The 26,701-nt window shown below is 39.1% G+C and overlaps 2 protein-coding genes across 2 annotated transcripts in view; both read right to left on the reverse strand.

Moving 5' to 3' along the window:
• Positions 1–1,457: 1,457 nt before the first annotated feature.
• Positions 1,458–10,781, reverse strand: stam (signal transducing adaptor molecule (SH3 domain and ITAM motif) 1). The gene is made up of 14 exons (XM_053329987.1): positions 10,604–10,781; positions 7,490–7,574; positions 7,141–7,216; positions 6,857–6,952; positions 6,575–6,721; positions 6,336–6,426; positions 5,898–6,093; positions 5,512–5,606; positions 4,375–4,463; positions 4,015–4,102; positions 3,851–3,905; positions 3,581–3,734; positions 3,042–3,163; positions 1,458–2,096 (listed from the first exon to the last, which is right to left on the reverse strand). The coding sequence occupies exons 1-14, from the start codon at positions 10,641–10,643 to the stop codon at positions 1,871–1,873; spliced, it is 1,560 nt and encodes a 519-aa protein (XP_053185962.1). The 5' UTR covers positions 10,644–10,781; the 3' UTR covers positions 1,458–1,870.
• A 1,764-nt stretch (positions 10,782–12,545) lies between these two features.
• colec12 (collectin sub-family member 12) overlaps positions 12,546–26,701 on the reverse strand; it is a 28,884-nt gene continuing 14,728 nt past the window's right edge. The window contains exons 3-10 of the mRNA XM_053329986.1: positions 20,394–20,516; positions 16,910–16,996; positions 15,724–16,767; positions 14,510–15,064; positions 14,270–14,412; positions 14,048–14,157; positions 13,790–13,932; positions 12,546–13,035 (exon numbers count right to left, since the gene is read on the reverse strand). Of these exons, the coding sequence (XP_053185961.1) occupies positions 13,016–13,035; positions 13,790–13,932; positions 14,048–14,157; positions 14,270–14,412; positions 14,510–15,064; positions 15,724–16,767; positions 16,910–16,996; positions 20,394–20,516 (2,225 nt within the window). The 3' untranslated portion in view covers positions 12,546–13,015. The remainder of the gene's footprint in view (positions 13,036–13,789; positions 13,933–14,047; positions 14,158–14,269; positions 14,413–14,509; positions 15,065–15,723; positions 16,768–16,909; positions 16,997–20,393; positions 20,517–26,701) is intronic.

Below are 26,701 nucleotides of genomic sequence, written 5' to 3' on the forward strand. Positions count from 1 at the left end.
CTGCGAACGGACAAATTTTTGAAATGTGCAGGGAGGTTTGATCAGTTTTCACATTACCATTTGAGCCTACAGTACAATAAGCATGTATCAAACACAGAGAAAAAAGTCCATGTTCTCATGTGAGCAATTTAAATATACAACTAAGATGGGCAGAATATCGTATATTCTGCTTTTCTTTGAAATACATACATCCTGCACTGCTTCTCCATTTAAAATAGCTTAACAATAATCAAAACATAAATTAAAATGCACTACAAAAACATAATTTCATTTTTCAACACTGACTAAGGAGATGCTTTAAAAGACACTGGGGGTGAGTTTCAAAGAGTTCACCCCTTAGTAGCCAAGTCTGTGGTACGAGTCTGTTAGTGCAGCCCCAGAATGGAGACAGAGCGAGCCCTGTGTCCACCAACAAGGATCCAGAACTGCTCGTTTTCAAAAGGAAGACTCTGCAGTATGAAGTCAATCATATTTAAAAAATAAAAAATAAAAATCAAAGAAAGAAACAAAATATTTTGTTCTGTGGCATGTGAACACCTTTTCACTTTGTTCTCTTTGGCTTTTACACCTTTAATTCACCGGGGACATCACAACTGCAGAGTTCCCCTTTAAGGCTGAAACACCCAGGAGCTGCACTAACATACAGCCCAACCATGAGGTCATCATGTGGCTTCACTACTAGTTCAGTACAGTATATACAAGAGTCATGTGCATGCTTCATTTCCTCTTGCTTCTTTTCCCTCCAACAAAAAAAAGTGTCTTCAGTTTTCAGTACTTCTAAAAGTTGACAACATATACAGAGTGTAGTAGCCTAATGTTTTCAGCATCGCTATAAGTCTTTTTTCTGATAAAATAAAAATGTTTAAAAAGTGAATGCGAGTCAACGCCCCCCTTTTTTGTGACACGATTAGCTGTAGTTGCGTAAGTGGGTGATTAGACTGTTGTGAATTTCACTCTGTGTTAGTGTGTGAGTGAAGGTAAAGGTGTGAAGGTCACATACCACTGAGGATGTGTGAACCAACTGGTGCAACTGAGCTTGTGTGCATTTCCACTGCTGTACACCTGCCTGTAGTGTGACTGAATACTGTGTGTGCAGCTTCAGTGTGCATGTTGAAGGTGGAGTGAGGGAATGCTTGTATATCTCGCACTTGATCAAATAGTAATTGCATAAATATTCCATGATTAGTTTTAAATGGCTATAATTACACTTGTTTGAGTGCAATGCTCATATTGCTATGACGTCCAGTTTTGGAAGTGGTCAGGAATGACTAATGTCCAGAACTAAGAGTGATGGTTCGGCATAATTTTGACCTAGCGTCATATGCACCATGAGGCCTATCTAAACACCACCTCAGCCGTTCATTTTCATGACTTTTCAACGACTGAGGTGGTGTTTAGATAGGCCTCATGGTGCATATGACGCTAGGTCAAAATTACGCGGAACCATCGCTTTAAATAAGTGCAACTCAGGATGAAAGTGCAGCTGAATGCTCCTCCATATCTTTACATCTGAATCATGTAGAGACAGGCAGGAGAAGAGTGAGAACAAAGGAACACAATTAATCCAATAAAGTCCTGAAAGGAAGCAGAGGCCATTTTCAGACCATACAGTGATCACTTCTAAACCTGGAAGGACAAGTGTAACTGTATATTTAACTTCATTCCTGCCAGATAAAACACTAAGTATGCCAGATATCAATGTCAATGTACTACATCTTCATTTTTTTCCATTAATCTGGTGTGTATGAGAAAAGAAATTATAAAACATGATAATCGAAATGCAAAAAATAATTTACAACCACTATTTGATCAGGTCTGGCGTGTGTGTGTGTGCGTGTATGCATGAGGACAACGGTGAGCTCAGGTGGCCCTATAGCAAAGCCTTTTCTGAGTAGGGGGCCTGTGGGGCGTCTGAGGAAGGTGCTATGCTCTGGCCAGCGGGGGCGCTGTAGTTTGGCGTCTGTGTCATAGGATTTGTGCCAGAGGCGGGGCCAGGGGCGCTGGCGGGATTCTGGTAGGAGTGAATATCTGCTGGGGCCATGCTGCCCGGGGCTGCAGTGTAGACTGGCGGCTGGCCCATGTACATATGGACATCACTGTGGAAAAGAGTAAAATGAGGGTTAATACTACACTACAGGTCAGGTAGAATGATAAACACTCTAAAACCAAGGAAAATCTCAGAAAATCAAAAAAAATTTTGAGCTCTAGTAATTACTGTCAAACAGGGGGGCTTTTTATTAAATATGAAATGTATTTATAAACAGTGTTGTGCCTGAATGTGTTCAGTGAACGATCGTGTATGAACTCGTTCATATTTTGGGCCAATGTGAACTGAACATACTGTATTTCTGCCTGATGAACGTTATTGTGAACGTGTTCATTCTGGCGTTTGTGAACGGTGCTCTCTCACAGTTTGACTTTGTTCAAGAGAGTGCCAGATTTCCATAGAGCCTTCCAGGCGAAACACCGTAAACAGGCCTTAATATGTAGCAGGAAAAAAAACACCCAATCTGGCAACACCAGCCACCACAGAGTCGCACCGCTGCATGCGTCATCAAAATGCGAAGCATGGAGGCAAAAACAAATGAAGACAGCAGCACTACCTCAGACTCTGCCTCCACCATTAATGATACAAATAATTGCTGTCTGTGGTTCTATATGGGCTGTGGCAATAATTCTGAAAAATAATAGCTTGCAGCAACATATTGAAAAAATAAAACAACTATGAACTAGTTCATTTTTGGGACTGTGAACTATGAACTGAACTAGTTCATTTTAAAATTTGTAAACTGAACTTTGAACTAGTTCATGTAGAAAGTGAACTTTCCCAACACTGCTTATAAAACAGGATAAAACACAAAGAATACAGGTATGTAAACTTTTTTTTTTAATGAGAATGTGTTAAGCATTATGTTGCTGTTTGAAGTTGAGCAGACTGCAACTCAAAAGAAAAGAAAACCACAAACTTTGATTATGGCAGTGACTTTCTGATCCACATTAATGTTCCAGGAAAACAAGCCACTAGCATATGTGGTGCTCACCTGGGGGCCGGCTGGCCGGGCATTGGGGTTCCAGCTTGAAGCTGCTCCATGGGAACAGTGTAACCCTGCACTGTGGTACCGCTCATGGCGTACGAACCTGATGCAGGCTGACCAGGGTAGACCTGAGGTCACAAACAAGTACAGAGCACATACTGAGTGTTGATGACGGAGTGAAGTCAACAGCAATTTAGAGTAGAATGGGAAAATGACAGGTGGGTAACAAAGGCACATTCCTGTAAACCACCTAGTTTTCTTCTCTTTTCACTTTCAACATGCTGCTACATTCCACAATGGAGAAAAGTTAATTTAAGGTTTCTTGTCAACAATGAGGCTATTATTCATGGGTGCCTGAAGTGAAGCAGGCCGATTTAAAAAAAGTAAATTGGTAAATTTGAACTGGGACAGAACTGGGGAGTGAGACATAATTTACTCTCATCTGAAGTCCAATCTGTCAACATCAAGATAGTTTCATTGAGATTTGTGAGGTTTACAGACTTAATGAGTCCCATTGGTAGCTCATCCTGACAGGTTGACCTCACCTGTTGTGCTGCGTTGGCAGGCTGCTGCATGTAGTACTGCTGGCTCTGCAGCTTGGCATACATGGCGTAGACTGGATCTTCGTTCATCAGCTTAGCATACAAAGACAGAGCTTCCATCACCTTCACATTCAGCTCTGACAGCTCTGAGTGCTTCCTGTTGATGCAAACACAGAGATGTTTACTCCCACCAAACATTTGAAGTACAAATGGTTTATATTCTTCACTTTTTCTCATCTTTTCTTCACATACTGTAGTAAAAATACGATATACCTGTCTATATCCTCTAACTTCTGGTCAATGAGGGGTCCCATTTGATTGCAGGCACCTGGCCATTCAAAAACAATTGGTTACTGATTTCATGTCAAATTAGTCTACTTTTACAGGAAAACAAAAACAAACAAACACCAAATTTGTTACTCGCTTAGAGAGTTTACCTTCCAACTGTAGTAACTCAACACTGTCTGACTGGTTGTCTGTGGGATCTGCACTCTGGATCATTTGCAGCAGCTGGTCCATTTTGTCCTGAAAGGTTTCAAAAGTTTCTGTGAAGACACTCTATACATACATGTGACACATTAATGTCCTCATTATGTAGAGAGAAGAAATCTCCAGGGTAAATGAGCTCACTAAATTATTTTCCAAAATAGAAAACTGATTTTGAGTTTGTTGTCATGCAGTTTATGAGCAGATTACATTTTTGAAATGCCAGAGCCTATTTTGGAACTCTTAATTAATTCATACAGTGACACATTACTGAAACTGAACAAGCTTTGAAAACACAGCAGGGAACCTACCTCGTCTATATATACAGGCTCTTGCTCAGGCTCTATGGTCTCCACCTGGATGTCCTCGCTGAACTGGACCGACTTCTTCTCTGTCTTCACTGTAGATTTCCAAGTGTCAGCAGATGGGCAACAGCAAAACAATGTAAAAAGAGCAATCAGTTATAAAACGTAACACGCAAGAGGTCAGGATGTGCTGACTCAGTTATTATTCACCCAAACCACTGTACAAGATATCTGGCCAAAATAAATTTTACTATGCATGAGAAGCTAATGTTGTGCAAGTAGTGACACACAATAGCAGCCACAGGATTTGGCTGCTGTCATCATTCTTGTTGTGCAAAGGTATTTTTCAAAAATGGGGAGTAAAAAAGCAAAATGGCAGTATGGAAGCATTCAGTATGTGTTGTATTTTGAAGATCTGAAGCAGCTTCAGAAGTCACGAAACAATGGCAGAGGAATTATACAAAAGGATATGACAAAAGGCTTCAAGCGAAAGGGATAAGAAGAAGAGTGTGTTAGAGCAACAAGCAATGTTGGGAGTAATGGAGATGTATGAGTAAAGTGTGAATTCTATCATCCTGGATGACCATTCCCCCTCTGTGGGGTTTTGAGAGTTAATTGAACATGACAAACACTGAACAGCTGATCGTTGTCGTTGAGCTCAAAGTTAACATATAAGTACGCCAGAAAGCAAAACTGGATAGACGTTTTACTTTGGAAAAAGAAAACAATGCAGGCTTAACAGATTTGTAGCGCCACACAGTGGAGTCCATTGATGCAGCAATGAAAAAGATGTTAAATTCATGGGAAGTGAGAAAGAGTAAGCGAATGTCAGTATATGATAGGAACATGCAAGTTGAATATAAAAGGCTTATTAAAAGCTGAGAAGATATTTAGAAGGAATAAAAATAATCCATCAGGTCAATAGCAGTATATTCAAAACTGTGGCAAAAAATGTCAACACATCTTGAATATGAGGAAAGTATAGGCAGAGTTGTTGTTTACTGTATGTGCTACTCACATATTCTTTCGTAGTCCTCACTCTAAGATCAATACAGCAATATTGCTAATGGACTAAATGGGCTATCAAAGAAGTGCAGATTACATAAGTGGCTTAAGTGTGTGTTTTTGTGTGTGAGTACTCACTCATCTCAGGCTCTGCAGTGAGGTCAGCAGTGACAAAGTTAGAGGGGAACAGCCCCACACCCTGGTATGTTTCCCCTTTCCACCAGTTGGGATCACTGAAATGAGGAAATCCACACTCAGATATGAACAGAAACTACAGCTCATCTTTTAACAACTGGATTTGAATTGTTGTCTTCTTATATGAGATAATGTGATGCTTGAGCAGCATTTTCTATTGAGCTGGCAGATTCAGTGTTCTGCTGAAGGGCGTATTAACACAGCGGACAGTCAGCCACTTCACCAGCTAGCTGCCCTAAATCCTCTCAGTTATTTGACAAATCCTTGTTTGCAATGTGTACTTATTTGCCTGTTTGTGTTTGTGTGTGTGTGTGTGTAGAAAAGTTCACCTATCGTCCAAGATAGTAATGATTTCTCCTGATTTGAAGGTGAGTTCATTGTCTTCGGCTGCCTCAAAGTCGTAGATGGCGCGGACTTTTCTGCCGTCAGACTTGTGTGAGGAGAGCAGGCTGGAGGTGCTGGGGTAAAGGCTTGACAGGGAGGTCTGGGGCTGCTGACGTTGCTCCTTCAGTGACAGCTCAATAGCTGCAAACAAAAGACATGGATATATGTGGGAGTGTGTACACGCCCTGATTTTTACGCATTACTAATAAAGAGCTGCAGAAGTTAGCGTGTATGTTTCAAGGACAATGTCTACTTATATTTCTCTACTGATGGCTTAAGACTGAAGAGCTTGTTTATTCAGTTATGTGCAAAAATAGTCACACTACCAGAAAGTAGTAATGTCCTTCACAGAGGTTTTTTTTGTTTTGTTTTGTTTTTTTTACCTTTGGCCAGGTCTTCTTCTTCTTTTTTGTTTGTTGAGGTGGAAGGATCCTTTGCTACTAAAGCAGGGCTTGCTTTTGCTTGCTCTGCAGCCTAGAAAAAGAAAAAAAAAGATAATCACATACTTTTCAGCAACTCATGATTTAGAAGAATAGTGAGACGTTTTCTTGTTTAGCCACAAATTCCCTGATTAAATAAAACAATAAAGAAATACTTAAGATATATCTCATTTTAGATCTACCTGGGACCCCACAGCAGGGAAAGTGACCCCCTGCTCACGTAGATTTTTGATCATGGCTGAGATCAAACTGAGCTGGGGATCGTTGCGAAAGTCCTCTGCCCACTCCACCATAAGTGCCTTCAGTTTCTCACACACTTTAGGGTGGCCCTGGGGTAACAAACATGAAAAAAAACATTTCATGAGAACAAGAAGCTGGATGCATCATGGCCTAATTTCAAGTAATCAGAAATAAGTAAATTAAGCTTATTTGGGGTAACACACTACATAAAAATGACCACATACCTTGTTTAAGACATTACTGACTTCACTGGCAAATTCTCTGGAGCACACCTCCAAGTGGAATATTTTCCCACAGTTTGAGACACAAGCACCAAGGAGCTGTGAGGACAAAAAGTGCAAAATATTCACTTAACTCGTCAAATAATTTACAACATGTGGAAAACATGTGGCAGCTCTTAGAATATGACTTATCATAGAATAAGCTCAGTTACTCCATTAGCTCACATTTCACCTCCATGAACTGAACGGTTATATCAAATGTGACTGTTTGTTTACAGTCTGCTTACAGTCAGTGCCTGCATGGCCACGTGGGGATCCTTGTGGTTGACTCTTCTCATTATAGAGCGGAGGCATTCTTTAGGCCTGCAAAAGATAAAAATAAATTTAAAAAAAAGAAATGAAATGGTTTGGAGAGATTAAACTGCCAAACACGCCAAACAACAATCCAGCTATGTTAGGTAAATGATGTCATAAAACATGTTTTTTTATGAAAATGAAGTTATCAATATTTGTCTTGAATTCTTGTTTGTATTGTGTTCTATCTCCAACTCTGGGAATATGGATATTTTACAAATAGAAAATCTTTAAGGGAAACGTGTTCGTGCGTCAGGCTGAATGTGAACGCAGTTGATTTACCCAGTGCGTGACTGCCCTATCTTATCACATATGTCCAGAATGAGGCCCCAGTCCTCAGCTGTGTTCATCTCACTGGTTGCTTTCTCTGTGGGAAAGAAACACAACAACTGGTGTAAGTAGCAGAAAGGTTAAAGCTTGCAAAAGCACAATTTAAGACTTTATCTTTAGAAACTGAGATTAAAGGAGAGGTCAACATCCTCCTCTGATCAGAAAGTATTACATTTCAAGACAGTCTGTGAAAACAACATTAATATTGTGTATATTATGAACACATATACATCAGTATTAAACATTAGAGATACTGAGGTTGAAAATCTAGCAGAAGCCCCAAACAATACAAAAGCCCTGCTGTAATCTGGTAAAGCTCATAATGTTCAGTTTGTGTTGAGTGTTGGAGGTATTGATTCATGTTAGCTACTCGAGGCTGCAAATGTACCATTAAGAAACATATTGTGATTTGTGTTTTTTATCCAGTGTTGGTTTGTCTTTGAAAGTGGAGGTGTCCCCGTTACCACCGTGTTCACACACAGTGCTCATGCAGTAGCAATTCAGTCAACTGTCTGTCCTCTGTGTCTGGCAAGCAGCCTCATATATCGTAATAAAAATTGATAAAATGATGATTCTCAGATCTGTTCTCGAGTTAATATCTAGTGCTTTTCAAATGATTGTAATATGCCTAATATTATTGGCTGCCTGTGCAATTGTGAGGTACAATCTCCACTCCCTAAATTGCTTTGCATCAGTTACAAACACTACAGAATGAGGATTTGTGACAAAGGCAAAATCTCAAATATAATCATATACACAGTAAGCTGAATACAAGATGTGGTGTCAATGTTGATTCTACTTTGCAGTTATTATGGAGGCTGTAGTCTGTGATGTTGTTAACTGGACTGTTTAACAGTGTACTGAGAGGTGCTGCTAATATTTAGTCTAACTAATTCTCAAAACAACTGTGCTCCAGATACTTGGCATGCGTGCTCCACAAGAAAAACTGTCAAAAAAGCTCTAAAATATAATTCCAGAAATCTCCCTTTCTATGAAGTTACATGGCTAAGCATACATGATATTCTTTAAGTTATATAGGCAGCATTGTATATTTGACACTTTAACTTGATTCAAATTACATCTGATTCCGTTTTATTTTATTCAGAGTTATTTAATTAAATAGTAAAATGTCATATTTTCATTACATACAAATGTTTGATGATAACATTTATATAACATTATCGGCCAACACAGCTATATCAGAATTTTACATGTGTACTGGCATTGGCCCCAACAATCCAGTATCAGTTCGGCCCAAATTTAGTCCACCCTGATTGAGATAATGATAATGCAGCAACCACAAACAATGCAACACTGTTTTGTGGCAAGGGCAAAATCTAAAAAAAAAATTATATATATATATATATATACACACAATGCCAAATACAAGGAAACTGCAATGGAAAAGAAAAACTGTCACAAGTGAATAAGTACGATAATCAACAACACTGCCAAAAAGATACATGATGGCATTTTTTATTCAAAAAGTAATTACCACTGACACTGAACGGTCCTACACATTATACACCTTATCAAAGTGGCATTTAGTGCCAGTGTTGATGGCTACACTGTATTACATAACATTATTGAGGTGTTTGTGTACTTTGTCCACCCCCTTTGCATTGTAGGTTATATGTTAATGAAGTGGTTAACCATCTGACACAGAACAAAGACAGGACAGGAAACACAGCATGATATTATGGTCTCACACTCCACCACATCCTCTTTCACTTCCAGTAACGGTGAAATATGAGGCTCATAAGACTAGTTTACCAACACGCAATGGGATAAAGCAGTAGTAGACAAATAGCAGCCTGTGGGTCAAATCTGGCCTTCCAACACAAATATTTGGCCTCATAACAAAGCTGAAGTTGTCCCCTCTTATAGGAGACCAAATCTGATTCTTCATTAAGCTACCATAGATAACACAAGCCTCATGTAAATCCCAATATGACCCCCAATTTACTGGACGAATAATACATGTAAACAACATAATTTGATCAATTTAAGCAGAACAGATTTGTGTCAATAAAAGCACTCTGCAGTCATGAAACTGCCTATGTTTAGTGCAAGGATAAGTTATCAATTACATTGCAATTATATTAATATTAGTTACATAAGTTGCTATCACTCTATCAGCACTCACTTCCTCATGGGAATTATGACAAACGCCCTCAGATACAACCCCAAAACTGTCTTCTATAAACCAATTTTATTCTTGAATATTGAATATATATGGATTGAAAGAAATAAACAAAACAGTAGGGCTGCAACTAATGATTATTTTCATTATCGTTCAATCTGCTTGTTTTTGTTTTCTTTATTAGTCGTTTGATCTATAAAATGTCAGAATATGGTGAAACATGTCGACCAAATGTTTCCCAAAGCCCAAGGTGATGTTCTTAAATTCCCTGTTTTGTCCACAACCAAAAGTTATTCAATATATTATTATAGAAGACTAAAAAAAACAACAACACAGAACGTATTTACATTTTAGAGGCTGGTATCACATAATTAATCTACTGTGTTATCCATTAATTATTAATAATAATTGCTGACCATTGAGATAATAAGAGTGTGGCAATAATCAGGGAAAAGGCTAGTCAGCTACTCCAATTAGCGGATGACAACATCAATATCACACGTCTTTTATCGATTCATTTCGACCAAGAAAACGAAACCACTATAAGATATGCATATTGTGGCTTCAAACATAAATATTATAAGGGTGGTTTACTTATCAAGTGGCGCAAACTGTGACCATTTTCAAGGCTTTTTTGGATGCTACATCACCCTCAATTAGCTGCTGAAGAGGTTACAAGCTAGTTAGCCAAGCTAGCTGGCGTAACGCTACGATTCACAGCAAAACTACACGTATTCACCAACAATTAACATTAGGTGAAGCATGTCAGTTCACGAGTCCAGAGTGAAAGCCGACTGTAACGCTAAAAAAAACACAAAAAAACATCAGCATCCCAGCTCCAGAGGCTAACTAAAGAAAAGGCTAAACACAAACAAAGCTGATCACAGCTACTGGAGCTAGCCTCCAGCTCTGACTACACTCACCAACATCTTGGTCAAATGGGTTGGTCGCGAAGAGTGGCATTGCTGGTGTTTTGACCGCAACAGATGTCGCCTTCCCCCTGTTATTTTCTTTTCCCCGCTGTGGCTTATTTCATGCAATAACAATGCATAGTAACGACAAACTTAATGAATGTCAAACGACTGTATTCTACACAGTCACGGCTGCTTCGCCAGACGGCAACAAGCGAAGCATGCTGGGTAATGGAAGCAGATTGTCCGGTGTCCATTAAATTGCTGACACCAGGCACAAGCTGACACCACAGTCTATGGCTGACACACTGTCACACGCGTGTTAATATTTCTGAGTCTGACCAGGGGCGATTTTAGACCCTTTTAAATTTGATCTAAGCGCCCCTGAAAATAAGTAAATTATGATTGTATTTTTTTTCCCTAAAAATTATTTTATACCACAACTTTCTGCAAGGTAGGCATACTCTTGGTGTTAGAGATAGAACAAACACTGCTACAGGTTCAGATGGTTTTATTTTAACAGGTTTAATGAACTTTGGATAGTTCAGTCATTAATATTGTCTTTCCCTCAGGGTTCATTATGGTTCATTAACTATATTAGAGTCCTCTCTGTAGAAATCTGATTTATTCTGAACCATTATTATTCATTTTAGACCACTCAACTGTGTAGGCCTATTGATGCAATTTACGTTATCCAGTGAAATTAGTAGGGTTAGCTAATTTAGCAGGGAGTTCATACTATGACGGAGTAGTATTGGTTTGATCCTGTGATACTTTGGTCAAGCCTCCGCAGTACGGTTGATTTAATTTTATTTTATTTTTTTTGCCAATTTTTTTTTACATTTTTTTATGCCTGGCTTCTTTTTTTTTGCATGGCCCTAATACTACCTATAGGCTAAATACATTTTTTTTAAAAACATGTAGGCTAATCGTCAGGTGATAGCAGTCACGTGTACAGGGCCGATTTGGTGATTTGGGGGCCCCACTTAAACTCTGTCTTGCTTATTTTCACATTTTCTCTACTTAAATGTTGGTATTTAGCCGGGGTAAACCCATGCTCTCTTTCCAGCAACATGCCTCTTCGTTCAGAAAGTTATGGTAGGGTCTAGCATTAGCCGGACTAGTTTGTATTGGCAGTGGTAGAAGAAGTGCTCAAAATATTTGTCTATGAAGTGTCCTTGGATGTCCTGAAAAGTGTTTTTAAATAAAATGTATTATTATTATTAATATTCATTAAACTAAAACTATTAATACAGCATAGTAAAAAAAATAGGCTACCCCAGCCTCAGTGTTGCATCTAATCATCATAACATAAGCCTATAGCTCATTTAGGGCCCTTTTAGCTGGGGGGCTCCAGGCAGTTTCTGAGCTTGCCTAGTGGTAAAGGTGGTTGGTCTGACACAAGAAAATGTTGCTTGATATATTATTGTCATCATTTTTAACAAGACATAAAGCACTCCACACACAGTTTTTTGTTTTTATTTTATTGTAATAACTGTTCTGGGCTGATCCATGGGAACCTGGTAATTTAAGAGGCATCGTGAGCCTCGAGCCAGACTACAAACATCTCTTCAGTCTTCAAGCATTACATGAATTGGGAAAGGTCAATCATACAAAAATTACAACTGATTATGCAAATTATAAACATGTAACATATTTGGCATAATGAATAAATCATCTTATGATGGCTACATTACAAAACATTTGCATATTATTTTGTGTACCTCACTAAAGTCTAAGAAATACTGCCCTTCACAAAACAGCCGCACTACTTACACTGAGCATCTATTCTTAAAAAAGAGTTTGCAAAAAGGTGAAATTTACACTGTCTTTATTTCTATTCATTATCTGTGTTTGTAGTCATTTGCTGAAGGTGAGTAATACTGATGGTGAGTGATGGTGGTTAATCATCATTTTCCCAGGAGCTTATTTCTGAATCTGAGGTTACTTTATAAAAAATAGTTCCACTTTATTAACAACATAATCCTCTGTTATATATTTGTTTGTAAGTGTGAATATTGAAAATCCGTTCAAGAAATGAAGCAATATGAAAATCAATCCAGAACCAACACTGTATCCTTTGTGAAATATTATTTACAGATACACCTGTACAACAGTGGCTGCACCAAATAATGACTTATTATAGCCTAAATAAATGACTACATTCTCATGTTTCCTTCAGTACAAATACTAAATCAGTACAATAGTGGGCTGGGTATGTGCATCTTCTGTCTTTTGCACCATACTGTGTTGTAAAGTGCCTTTTAAGACAACGATCAGTCCTAGTCTCAGTGATGCTTGACTGGACTGGCTTTATCAGAGTCCTCCAGTTCTCTAGAGTTCCTTCTCATGTTCTTCATTGTCCTTGCATTTAGTCCTTTTCACCCTTTTTCCAGAGACAGCTCACACTGTCATCGATGGATGCTATAAAACTGGAACCTCCACTGAGAAAAGACAACAAAAATAAAACACTTAAGATCAGTTTTACACCTCCATGATGCACTTACAGGCTGATATGACAGACATTTACACTACACTATAACAAGAGTAAGAATATAACTTTGCCCCATAGAATGATACAGACACACATTGGGCCAATTAGTAATATAACACAATTAATCCATTCTCAATTGGATAAAGGTGTGTAACTCTGAAGAGTTATTTGAGATTTGTATTTTAACTGATTACTGCTAGCATCCATATGAAGTCTGTTAGTATTTTTTTTAACTCTAATATAAAGTGCCTTATCTCAAAATCAGACCTCTGGTGTCTAAGACACCACATTTAAATAAAAACATGTATCTGAGATAATACATTTTAAGATCAATGTCATATTCCAATTATCAGATGTATAAGTCTTAAGTGACCTGGGCTAGAAATTGACTATATTTTTGCTACTGTCAACAAATCCCATGAAAAGCCCAAACCCACAATTGATCCTGTGTACATAAGGGCTGCTTTATTACAAACACTTCTTATAAACTGACCTGTGTAGATGTGTAGCAGAACACAGAACATTAATTACCATCAAATTTTGACCAATTCAGCATAAATGTGCACAAAGCAGAACATCAGTACTGATGTTTCTGAAAAACCCTGGACATGCAATTTGAGGCTTCTGTGCTCGCTGCAGTTTTCATTATGAACCAATCCACTGAAAAACTAAGCAATACATTCTGATAACCAAAAGATACTGACAGTCAGAGGGCCGTTCACAAATGAAGCCAATGCGGTCAGTGCAGTAGAAATCATTCCAGTTGGCATTATGGATAAGGCCGGCACAGTCCTCGCCATCTTCATGGCCATGGGTCCAGTTATCAGGCTGACCAGGCTTCCACTTCCTGAGTGTAACCACATGGACAATAAGTATTAAAGTGTCAAGCAAAACAAGAACAACATGAAATTCTGTTTGCTAACTAACTGATTAATACAATTGTATTCGGCTAGTCAACTCACTTGAAAACTGGTAGGGTTCCATCCACCCACTTCCAAACATTTTCTGTCTCCCTGTCAGTGAGGCCCAGCCAGAAATAGCCGTTTCCTTCGATTGCATTTCTCACAAATTGCTGAAGGTTAAAACAGAGACAGATATTTCACAAGATCATTAGATCAGAAATAACCAACCAACAATTTTAGATTTTGTGTTTAAGCTATCATAAAGTTTTAAATTGCATTTACCTGTTCCTCATTGTCATTGATAATGAGCATGTGAGATGACGTGTTGGTACAAAACTGATTGGATTCGTCAAAGTTAAGTCTCTGAGCACCAGAGGAGAAGTAATAGCAGCTGCTTCCAAACTTCCTGAACTCAGATGGGCAACCTGGAGTGAGTCATTACCAACATGAACTGTAACAATTATGTTGTTTTTTTTAGAATACAAAAAACCCACTGATGTTGTAATTAATTATTTCACTCACCAGGACTCTGAGTGGTAGCCGCAGGAATCTGGACCTGCCGGGACATGGAGCCTTGTGGTTCCTCTGCTGGTTTGGAAGGTTGAGGTGGTTTGGGGGCTTGAGTAGGCTGAGGAGGCTTTAAAATCGGAGGTGGTGGAGGTGCAGGTAGCCCTGGTAGCCCTGGAGGACCAGGAGGGCCAATAGGTCCAACAGACCCACGAGGCCCTTCTATCCCAGCAGGTCCTTTTTGTCCACTGGGGCCCTGTGGTCCTGGAGGTCCTTGCATCCCTGACTGTCCATCCCTGCCAGGGAGCCCTGGAGCTCCAGGGTCACCTTTGTCACCAGGATTTCCAGGTCGACCTCCAGACCCTCTTGATCCCTTAGCTCCTGGAAGGCCTCGAGGCCCAGCTGCACCCTTAGGACCTGTTGCACCTGGCGGCCCAGTAGCACCCTTCTCTCCTTTTGGTCCCACCAATCCCGGCATCCCTTTGTCTCCTTTATCACCCTTCTGTCCTGCCTGGCCCACTGGGCCCTGAGGACCTCTGTCACCCCTGGGGCCCCTTGGACCTGGTGGACCTGAAAGTGACAGCAGATGAATTGACAACATGTGTTCTAATGTACTGCTAAACAGTGGTGTGCACAAGGTCATAAATCATCCTCTTACAAAAGAAAAGTTTAATTCATAAGCAAATTCACCATTGCTCAATTCAGTACACTGATACAGCCTTACTTAGTCTGGTATGACCCGTCGCTTATGATGGCTAATGTAAGTAAACTTTACTCTACTTGTGCTAGTGGCACACTATGTTTTAGTATGTATCCTTATCCCATAATTGTGACTTAGTACTTTTCATTTACTGAGTAATACCTACAAAACTTAAATCTGTATGCTTCAACTTTATCTCAAATCTATAATGTAGCAGAAGCACAGCAGTCTTTGTTATATCATGATTTGGTGCAACCACAATTGAAATAAGCTTATTGAAACTTTACGCAAAACATGTTTTTGCTGCATTTTATTTATAGCTTCTTTTTTTTCATTTGATATTTTGTCTTTGCATATCCAGGTCCCATGTTGATTTAAATCTGTAGTTTGTTTTCTTCTTTTTTGTTTTGTGAATATTTTAAGTGTGTTATGTGTATGCTGTTTTTGACACAATCAAATCAAATAAATCATCTCACGATCTGAAGCATTTTTGACCATTTTCCGGATACACACAAATATATATTCTTACCCTGCAGGATGGTGAAGTTGGTGATGAGCTGTGAGTGTTTGCTGTCCACCACCTTCATCTCCTCCATCACCACAGACATGCTGCTGACTTCTTTGTCCAACCTTGCTGCTAGCTCGTCCTGCTGGGCGCGCAGCTCTTGGCTATCTGCCTTGGCTTCTGTCACACTATCATTCAGCCCCGCTAACAGATCTGTATGACGCATCACTGTCTCAGCACAGGACCTTAGGCCATTAAGATCAGAGCTGATTGCACCTAGTAGCTGCGTGGCAAAGCTCACATTTCCAGTTACACGGTCCATGTCATTCTCATGTCTGTCTAAGCGTGTTTCCATCTCATCGAACTTGGATGACGTGGTGTTATCATGGTCTCTCTGGTGGTCCATGAGTTCACGCAGGTTCTGATCATGTCCTTCAGTGATGGTTGAAGTGTTCTGGATCTGGCTGGCTAGTGTGCTGAGCTGAGCCCCCAAGTCATCCAGGGCTTCTCCGTTGGACCGAGCTAGTGCTGAGTTGTTAGCTGCCAAAACCTGAAGGTTCTGGACCTTTTCCTTTAGCCACTCTGTGTCAGCCCGGGTCTGTCTGGCTGCCTGCTGCAGACCCTGATAGTCATTCTTCAGTTTCTGCACTGTCTGGCCTGTGTCTTCAACTGTCTTCTGCAGTGTGCTGAGAACATTGCGCTGCTGGGATTGCGTGATGTTTAGTGCACTGACACTAACCTGGGTCTGGCTCTGCACTTTGACCTGGCCCTGTATCTCTGACTGAAGCCGTGCAGTGTCTCTTTGGAGGTTCTCAATCATGCCACTGTAGGAAGCCAAGGTCTGGTTGACCCCGCGCAGTGAGGCAGCATTGCCTTCCAGAAAATTCTGCAGGGAGACATGGCCATTATGCATGTCATCTCCTGTGGTTTGAAGTTCATCCAGCATGTCCCTGTTCCTGGTTGCCCTGACAGCAATGTCATTCAGTTGGTTCTGTAATGCCTCAAGATCTGACTTAAAAGTCTTGATTTCAGTGGTAGCATTTATGGACTTTTCTCCTGCCTGATTATCTGAAAAGGTAACAAAAATAAAATGTCAGAGTCAGATACATCTTAGTAATGTAGAGGATTGGAAAAAAATATCATAGTAAGTTAAACATTTAGTAAAATAAGTATTTCTGAATGCTAATCTCATGATAGTGAAACAACTCACTTAGTTTCTTTAAGTGAGTCTCCACAGCATCGATCTTGCCTCCATAATTCTGCATCCCCTGTGTGACATTGTCCATTTTCTGGACCACTGAAAGAAATAGGGAAAGCAGAGTGTAAAATTATCTTTTTCATTCATAGATATGTATAAAACTTACAGAAGAAAAGCAAAAATTACAAAAGGTTAGTAGAATATGTTTCCCTTATTGTGAAGTGAAAGGAAACAAACAATCACCACAGATATTACGACAGGAAGTTGATTTCGTTTGGACTGTGAACCTTGTATTGACGATAATCTTAATAGGGGTCCTTTGGTGCTCATTTGTTTATTATTCATCCCATTCATTCAGTCTTTCTCAGACAGATATTAATGAGCAATTGATTTCACAAGTGGGTCAATGACGTGACACCAGTTTTTTTGTTTCCATGTGGTTTAGTCAAATATAAAGGGGTTCAAATTTGAAAATAAATGCATGAATACCTTGCACACATTCTTTTCTTGTGAAACACCTATACAATTTCTGCTTTTAATCCATTTTGAGAGAATGTATTAGAGGATTATGGCAAAAAATGTCCCAGTGGTGTAACCATCAAAACTTCTCTATAAAACACCATACCAACTAGTTTTGCATAATCTTACATTGTCTCTCTTTCATACTAAATAAAGGTTTATGGAATACAGTTGTTCTGAATATTACATATAATTTGGCTAATTTGGGCTAATTATGTACTTATAGAACTGAACATTTAGTAAAGAAAATACATTTAAGACTTCTACCATTAGCAGACAGTATTTTAACATTGTGACATTGCTTCTACTTTAGTAATGGATCTGGATACTTCTTTCTCCTTAAACAGATCAATCTATATGAAACCTACGCTGCAGAGATCATTTTGAACACCAGAGGGTGCTACTGTACTCATACATATCCAGTGAATGACTGGAAACTTGAACAGAAATTCTGAACTCTAAACACTGAAAAGGATGAGGGGTTTCTTATGTTTTTTCTTTTTCTTTCTTTTTTTTTTTTGCTTCTGAATCTGTTGATCGACGCAAATCTCAATTTTCAGAGTACATTTCCAAATTCCACTTCATGAGTACAAACAATGTCAAACTCATAATGAATAGCACACTTGAACTCTCTATCTCTCTCCTGCTCACATCTGCAGCTAGAGTCCATCTCCTTTCCTGTATGATTTGTTGTTCTGCCGGTATGTGGGCGTCTAAAACTGACAAAAAATGCACTGGAAAGCATCCTAAATGTTCACTGTTATCATTCCAGAAGTGACAAAAACATAGAACAATAACATGCACTCAGAACAAACATAAACACATAATGGGCCCTGTTTTTAAAGAACTGTTGGTCAACTGCTGGGAGCAAGAATATGCAGCTTGAGTTTATTCACCCCTCTTCTTCTCTTCTCTCTGAAATGCAAATTTCAATATCTTTTTTTGAGGACAGAGAACGACTACATATTCTTAATTTGTCGCATATGACATGTCATTTTGTAATTTAGGATGTTTAAATTGCTACAGCATTGTGTAATAGTGACAAAAATGTTAAATAACAGCAGAAAAGAAATTATTGCCACACCATCTTTCCTCCCTGATCCCCAACAAGCAACATACCTTCTTCTCTGTTAATCTTTACACGCCACTGTGACCCAAGATATAAGCCATAAATAGGCAGTTACCCAATGTGAGACCCAGTAGATTAATGCTGATCAATGCTGCAGGAACAGGAAAAAGCTGTGCAAAAAAATGCTTGCATAGTTGTAAACATGCCAGCACCTCTGAGCTACTGTAAATACATGGCTTCAACCTTTTATTTTCTGTTTTATTGTATGTATGTTGTGTATAGGGTGTAGAGGGAAGAAATCACAACACAGAACACTACATTGGTTTCTTGTTCAGACAAACTATTTTTGACACTTGCAGCCATTTGTGAGTTAACCTGTGGTTCATGAGACAACAAATTACTACCAAGCCATAAAATCTCCTCTGGGATGTTAAGCCAGAGTAGTCGCTGCATGGTCATCTGGTACACATTAGACCCAAACCATCAAAATCACATGAGCTCCATGCTAACACAGACCCAAAACTGAAAAACCAAAACAATCCTGACAGCACAACTCAATCCTAGATCTTCACTTGAAGACTGTGTTTTGAATTGTCATTTCCTATTGGGCAAATTTGCTTTCGGCCCTCTGGTTGAGATACATGGTTTGTCTAGTTAGGGTGTCAGACAGACAGTACTCAATAATATTTTGCCAGGTTTATGATGATTGATCTGAGCCTCAAAATATTAAGACTGGACAATAGACAAAGTGACTTCCATATTGATAGCCCCTGAGATAAGTGGAATTTCGGTCTGTTTCTACTTAACATCGATGCCCTGGTTTAAACAGTAAAGAGAGACACTGCAGAAATGGGTTGCAATAAGGACAGTGTTGCACAACAAATGTGTTTCCTATTTTGTGCTACGGTTTATCTCCAGAAGATATAGGACTCAGTGGAGAGTGAACAAGGGATTGTATCAAGGGAGTCTCTTCAAGTGGTTAAAATCTAAGGCTGGATTCCCTGGCTTGGTTAGGTTTAGTTTTCCATTTGGTTGCCACTGATACAATTCAACTCACATCACAAAAGAAAGAGAGAGAGAGACTGCAAGTAAAGTGACAGAGGGTGAAAAAGTACAGACGAAAACAAAATTTGCATATTTCTATTGCGATATTTCAACAATGATGGATTAAAGGGTCGATTGACACTAAATTATTTTCTTTAAAATGGGACAGAATACAATATAATGGCACGGACTGATATGAAGACTTTATATGCACAATGTCTGACTGGCTTTTTTTTAAAAAGTGGATGCTAGTAACTTGTTAAAAGTCTGGTGCTGTTCTATATTTTTATATTGTCAACAAAACCTCTAAAAAGCCCTAGACCTCCATTGTTATCCAAAAACTATTAAAAACACGTGAATGAGCCACACTGTTGGACATTTTTCTTCATTAACATAAACATGGGCACTGTAGTTTATTTTGAGCCAATCCCACAAACACCATTCCACTGCCGTAAATAATCACTTGCATTCCAAATATGTACTAATCTGCAGCTGAAAATAGTCCCTGCAAAAAACTATAGTGCACAGCTGTTAGGAAATGACAAGGCTTTAAAAAACAAAAATAAATAAATTTGTTTTAAAGATCAAATAGGCTGCAATGTGATAGGCTAGAAAAGTCGGAAAATATTGCGAGACAGACAAAACATTGTTGGTTTTGGTCTGGTCCTAATAATGCTTTGCTTTGCTTTTTGCTTTACTCATTATGACCATATTGTGTTATTTGAGCACTTGGAGCTGTGCAGCAGAAAAATTCTGTTAAAATATACTATGGGAGTAAAAGTTTGGCATAGAAGCATGTAGAAATTACAGCATGCACCACTTATTTTGTACAAGAAACAAGTTTTTAATTCTGTTTTGACTTACCTTTGAACCCAAGGACAGCCACTGCTATGGTGAGCAGGGCACAGAGCACATAGAGCAGTGCAATAGCTGCCCTCAATGCCCAGTCATTTTTACACTTTGTGCACTCCGTACCCTCCTGGATTCCTGCAATACATAAAGAACTTTGTGTCAAAAATCAGTAAACTGGATGTAGTAAGTCTGCTTCATTCTAATAACACACAATGCAATGTTGGTAAGCAGTAGTAACTGGAAGTATTGTGCAACTGGAGCGGGAACTTAATAAAAGTAATCCACATTTTTCATTCAAAAATTAAGTCACATGGGATGTTTTTTTTTTTCATTTCATAACTTAGTTTAGTTCTGCATTTCTAAAGTGGGACACTCTGTGTCTCTCTTCAGCCAAGTATCTATTGAAAACATTCGCCTTCATGAATATGCAAGAAGACTCACTATGAAACTTTGAAAACACTGCACATGTGTTAGCCATACGACAGAAACTGAAACAAAACAGTAACATTCCCCTCTGTGTCATTCCTTGTTGTCATCCACCATAAAACCATGGTGCAGTGAAATCTTTGGTCATTGACATCACAGATGTTCATTTTTCCAGCAGCACTACTTCTTTAAACCACTCATACCATGTGATACAAACATCATACTATAGGCAGGATGTTTACTTGACTTCATTAGAACTGACCAAGTAGCCTCTGGCAAGCCAAGCAAGAGGGCAGCTGGTGTGTATTCACCACAGGCAATAAAGCAGTTTCTTTAGCTGAAACAAATCCCAAATCTGATTAGTATAGGAAGAGAAAATGTGTGAAAAGTTGTAATACTTTACTAGACAGGAAAGTTATTAAAATAAGATTTTAGCAAAAACAATAAAAGTTTTAATACACGTGTACTGTTGTAATATCAAACCTGGCATGAAAATGTGAACAATCCTGAAAGTGACTTAAAGGAAATCTATGACTTATTTCAATGTTGTTTTCATTTTAATAGTTCCATTGGTTTGGTTATGATAACATTGTATCAAAGTAATTGCTAAGATCACTAAAAATCAGTCAAATGGAGCAACAAACAACAGCTGTCAGACAATCATATAGGTGTAAACAAAAAGACTGTTTTACCAGATTAGCCACCACTTGATTTGGGGTGTAAAAATCTAAAGTAAAAACAAAAATGCCCCACAGGATTATGTCTAGGTCTATTATAGCTACAAGCTACTCCAGCTGTAATGACATCTTCCCTCGAACAGTATCAGAGGTCTGGCTCTGTTCCTTTATGTCATGTCACCCGTGATGGGACTGAATCTGGAGTCAAAGGAGGCTCCATCCTTCCCAGTCAGGGGTGGGCCAGGACCACCAGAGGGGTACTGGGGGGTTTGGCCTCTCAGCTTTGGACCCACACATCTGTGCAAACATCATGTCTGACCACCTCAAAGGGGCCCAGCCATGGACCTAGACATGGATATGCAGGCCACTGTTGTCCTTATATGTACTGAGAGCCTCATGTTGGGAGCCAGTGTGGAGAACTCCATCAGAGACGCCCGACTGGTTCTCACCACATGCTGCTTAAAGGACAACATCGCACCATGTAAACAAGCAGCCGACCGTCTGGAGGTTACGGGTCAAGAGTGAGGCAGAGGTGCTAATGCTGGGACCATAGTGGCAGTATCATATTTGTGGGTAAATGAGTGTTTATCATGCTTGCAGGGTCACTGAATCTCAAATACTTTCTCACAGTCAAAACCTTTTGAATTACAGTGCCAGATAAAGGTTTGGACACATCTTCCTTGAATAAGAATGTGTCCATGTGGAAGAATGTGGTACTGTAGGTATTCATGTTTCTGGACGTAAAAAAAAACAACTACTGCACACAACCCACTACTAACAAGAACAGTTTCTTATGCCCCCACATACCAAACTGTATTTAACATATGCTGGATTAGATGATAAAAACCTGAATATGAATCAAAAAAGCAGCCTTGTCAGAGACTGTTTTGATCACTGGACTTGTTTCCAGGCTCATAATGTTTGTTGATTAGAGCCATACTGTAGTGTCAGCATTTTATCTCAGCCTGATGTGCTCTCTGTGGTTACTGAGATTTAAAAGAGTTGAAACCATATTTTGGCATTGTTTACTACTGACTACACAAATGGGGTACATAATTTATGACACAATGAGATCACTGCTACAGTCTTAAAAAATGCAAGAGCACTTAAGCTTTCTCTCACTCTGTCAAAAAAAAGCAAACAAAAAAAACCCCATCTTGGCTAACATGGGGAAATAGTTAAGTCAATTCATACATTCAGTAGATCAAACTTTAAACAAATGCTGAACAAAGTGCCTCTGAGAGAAACTGAAACATATGTTTAGATAATGAAATGAAAGTAAATAGATGAATAGGTACAGTGTAACTGACAGAAGTTACCATGTATTTATATTAATACGTGTGGAACCTCAAAGGCAGTTAAAAAATGATGGAGCTTGAGACTAAATGTGGAATGAATGTGGAAGACCTAACAAAATGTATTTGTACAAAAATGCTCCAGTGTGGGGCAGCAAAGGAAAATGCTTGATCGCCATGGAGTTTGACCAGGGTTGTGGAATGTTTAATCTATTTGTCCATCATGGAAAAAATGTGTCTGTAAGAGTAAAAACATAACCAAAGACTGCTAGAACATTTAAAATGTAAAAGTACTAACGTCAAAACTGTCACTATTTAGCACATACTGTTACTGGGTAGGTATAGACTACAAATCCAAACTGTCATGTTTTTGATGAAGCTTCCATTGAACTAACATGGAAATTAATTCTGGGCAGAGGAGCCAGTGACTCCTTCCAGCGTCGCAACATGTTCCCACTGCTTGTCACCGGAGTGTTTTCTATTCCCCTCCAAAGAATTTTGCTTAAACAACAATTCTGTCAGTGATGTGGCTCCAGTAATTTTGAAGCCCAAATTCTTCCAAGGTAGCTGTAGTATTCTCCAACACTGACTCCAGACAGAAAGAGTCTATTCTCCTGGCTTTCTGTATTCATAGCCATAGATGTGGCCCAACATTTCTTGTAAATGCTTCAATGACTTGTTTTCACATGAAGTGAACATTTCTGAGACTGAACTCATAATGTCTTTTTTTGTCCTGATGATGATAATCCAAGTGTAAAGACTTGCACAGTTGACAATAATATTTACAATCTTTTCAAAGCAGCGATATAAAAAGGGAGGGAATTTAGATGGACAATTTTGATAAAAGAAAATTCAACAGAACTGTAAAATACGAAATTTCTTGCTTGCTTCAGTCTGTTATATCTCTCCGTGTTGTACCTCATTAGTCAGTTAGTGTATTATGTTTAATAAGCGTAAGGCCATTGTGACCTCTTGCTTACTATGCATAAACTACCGCAGTACATAAACATGCTGACATATACATGTCAGGAGCTATATGAAAACACATTACTAAACTAAGCAGACCAGTGCAGTACACAAGGGGGACTGAGCTTGTTCGGAGCTGAGAGGCTGGAAGGCAGCCAGGATGTCCCAATCAACAAGCTGGAATCCAGCCAGACAATCCCCAAGAGGTAAATAAATGCCAGAAAAGCATAGAAAGAGGTAGAGGTATGGTGGAGGATACTGTAGCTTACATGCTATTGCTCAAATGAAAACCATGTACCCACAATTTTGGCATGTACTTGTTTATGATCATTTAGGCTGAGATATCAGACCCAAACAAAGTTTTCAAAATATGCATGAACACATAACTCAAAGCTACTTTTCAGCCATACTCGCTGTGTGGCTCTTGGGGTTGCAATGCTGGTCTGTCAGCTGATCAACCACTTTCAGACTAAAGTATCTAAAAATTATTGGATGGACTACCATTAAACCTAGTTAAGACATTTGTGGTTCCCAGAGCATGAATCCTACTGACTGTGGCAGGCGATTCTCTGGCTTCTCAGTGGAATATGTCAACATCTACTTGATGGATTGGAACAAAATTTGTTACAGCCATTTGCACCATTTTGATGATCCCCTGACTTTTTCTCCAGTACCAACCATTTCTGTAGAGTTTGACATTTGTGGTTTTGAGTGAAATAACTATTGGATAACCATTGGATTGATTATCTTTACATCTGGTACAGACATCCATGTCCCCCTATTGATAAACTGTAATAACTTTGGTGATTTTCTGACCTTTCATATAGTGCTGTCATCAGCTCAACATTTTAATTTGCCCAATACTATATTGTCAAATACTGTACCTCCAAAGTTAATGACATTCCCATCAGCATGCTGCCACACTAAATTAAGATGGTAAACATGGTAAACACTAGACCTGCTGAGAATCATATGTCAGCATTATCATTGTGAGCAGGCAATGCTAACATTGGCATTTAGTAGCGCTGTTCCTAAACACAGGCTCACAGAGTTGCTAACTTTGTTTGTGGTTAGTTTTCAGTTCACCCTTCACCAAGAAATATGGTGAAAGAGAAAACAGGCAGAGTGAGAAAGATGGGGGAAATACAGTTTGGTGTCTGTAAAACAGCTGTATTTAATTTGGACTCTGAGTCAGTCAAAGAAAAAAAATCTCAACACTTAATCCCTTATTCCATGTACCTGCCACAAGACCCTGTCTCACTGCTGGCTGGCAGTGGAAACTTCCATAGCAACACAAAGAAAGCTTGTACAGCCCAGAGCCTTTTTGTGTGAAGACCCTTTGTGCAGAGTGTTAATACTATGTTATATACAGTGACTGGGTGGCTACCACAGGAATCTTTTTACATCACAGCCTTTCATTTTGTGTCACATGAAAGATGAATATTATGGTCACCCACCAAAGACCAGTAGTCAAACAGACAACCATACCTCTGTAGTCTCCTGAGGGGGTGGGGGACACATACTTTGTGGTTATACTACTGTGTGGTATAAGTCTACAAATGTACATGATCAATCAAAAGTACAATTACATGTAATTGCAGTTGATGTTACAGTTTGTGATTTCTATAATCAATCTTGCAGTGAAACAAATTGGTTTAACATACACAACAAGACACACAAAAATACAAAGAAGTGGCCCTCTGAGGATAAAATACAGTTTTCCATAATGTTCATTCTAAATTCCTGAGACAAATCAAAGCAAGAATCCCACTTGAATAAAGACTTCCAATAAATGTCTGGTAAGACATGCAATACTGTTGTCGTGGTTAAACATAAGACTTCCACTGAAGGGACGAGTTCTTTCAGTGTTGCACATGGTCCACATTCACAAACTAAAACAATTCATGCAAATTTAGTAGTAAAACAGAATACTGAAAGTTTGATCTGATGATGGCACTAGATGCAAATCATTCATCAGATTAAAAATTTAACTGAGTCAACAAAGTGCTTTGGGGTCATCTTGTCCCCCTCTAGCCCTTAAGCTACCCCAGTATTAACAGTCGCCAACTGGAATGTTAATAAGTAAACATTTTCAAACAATTTAGTTTAATTTGTCTCAGTAGTAACTGAGACAAATTACTAAGACATTAGGGTCCTTGAATTGCTGAGCTAGCATAGCATACCATAGTTTTTTTTCACTCACTGGTAACAGGTTTATGATGCTTAAATTGGGCTTTAGTCCTCTCGAACATCTGGACCTGGGGTTGGCACTATATGGAATTTATTCTGAGGGAGGCATGAATGTGCGTGTCAAATTTCTGGGCAATCCATCCAATAGTTATCAAAACATTTCCCTAAAGTCACAATTGTCAACATCATGGTGAGAGTTGCTGTTAAGTCAGAGGTTCATCAAAGTCAACGGGATTGATCCTCTGGTGACTGCGAATGTACAAAATTTCATGGCAACACATGCAATAGTTGTTGAGATATTTCACTCTGGAGCAAACCAGTGGACCAACTGACTGACCATCCCTTATTTAGCTATTTAGGTAGCTTGAGCTTGAAGAACGGAGGAATGTTGCTTCTGAATTCACTCTTCAGACAATGTTAAGACTTTACCCGAGTGAACAAAGTGCTCTGGGGTTATCTTGTCCCCCTCTAGCTCTTAAACGTACTCCAGTACTAACAGTCACCAACTGGAATGTTAATAAGTAAACACTCTCAAAGAGGGGAAGTTGCCACTGAGACAAATTACTAAGACATTAAGGTCCTTGAATTGCTGAGCTAGCGTAGCATACCATGTTTTTTTCACTCACTAGTAACAGGTTTATGACGCTTAAAATTGGGCTCAAACATCTGGACTTTGTTACAGTGGAGCCAAATCAAAGGACGCATGCAAACATTTGATATATCAACTCTTCATGCCAAGCAATATATGAATACGGGGCTACGTTTT

The sequence above is a fragment of the Scomber japonicus genome, chromosome 12 (genome assembly GCF_027409825.1).
Source record: "Scomber japonicus isolate fScoJap1 chromosome 12, fScoJap1.pri, whole genome shotgun sequence".
NCBI lineage: Eukaryota > Metazoa > Chordata > Actinopteri > Scombriformes > Scombridae > Scomber > Scomber japonicus.

Bases quoted from the DNA above. Each gene is read 5' to 3' on its own strand.
- stam (XM_053329987.1), bottom strand. From the start codon at position 10,643: ATGCCACTCTTCGCGACCAACCCATTTGACCAAGATGTTG. The intron at 6,722-6,856 runs GTATGTGGTCAT...TTGTTACCCCAG, and splicing joins TCAGTAATGTCTTAAACAAG to GGCCACCCTAAAGTGTGTGA. The intron at 5,607-5,897 runs GTGAACTTTTCT...TCCTCATTTCAG, and splicing joins ATTACTATCTTGGACGATAG to TGATCCCAACTGGTGGAAAG.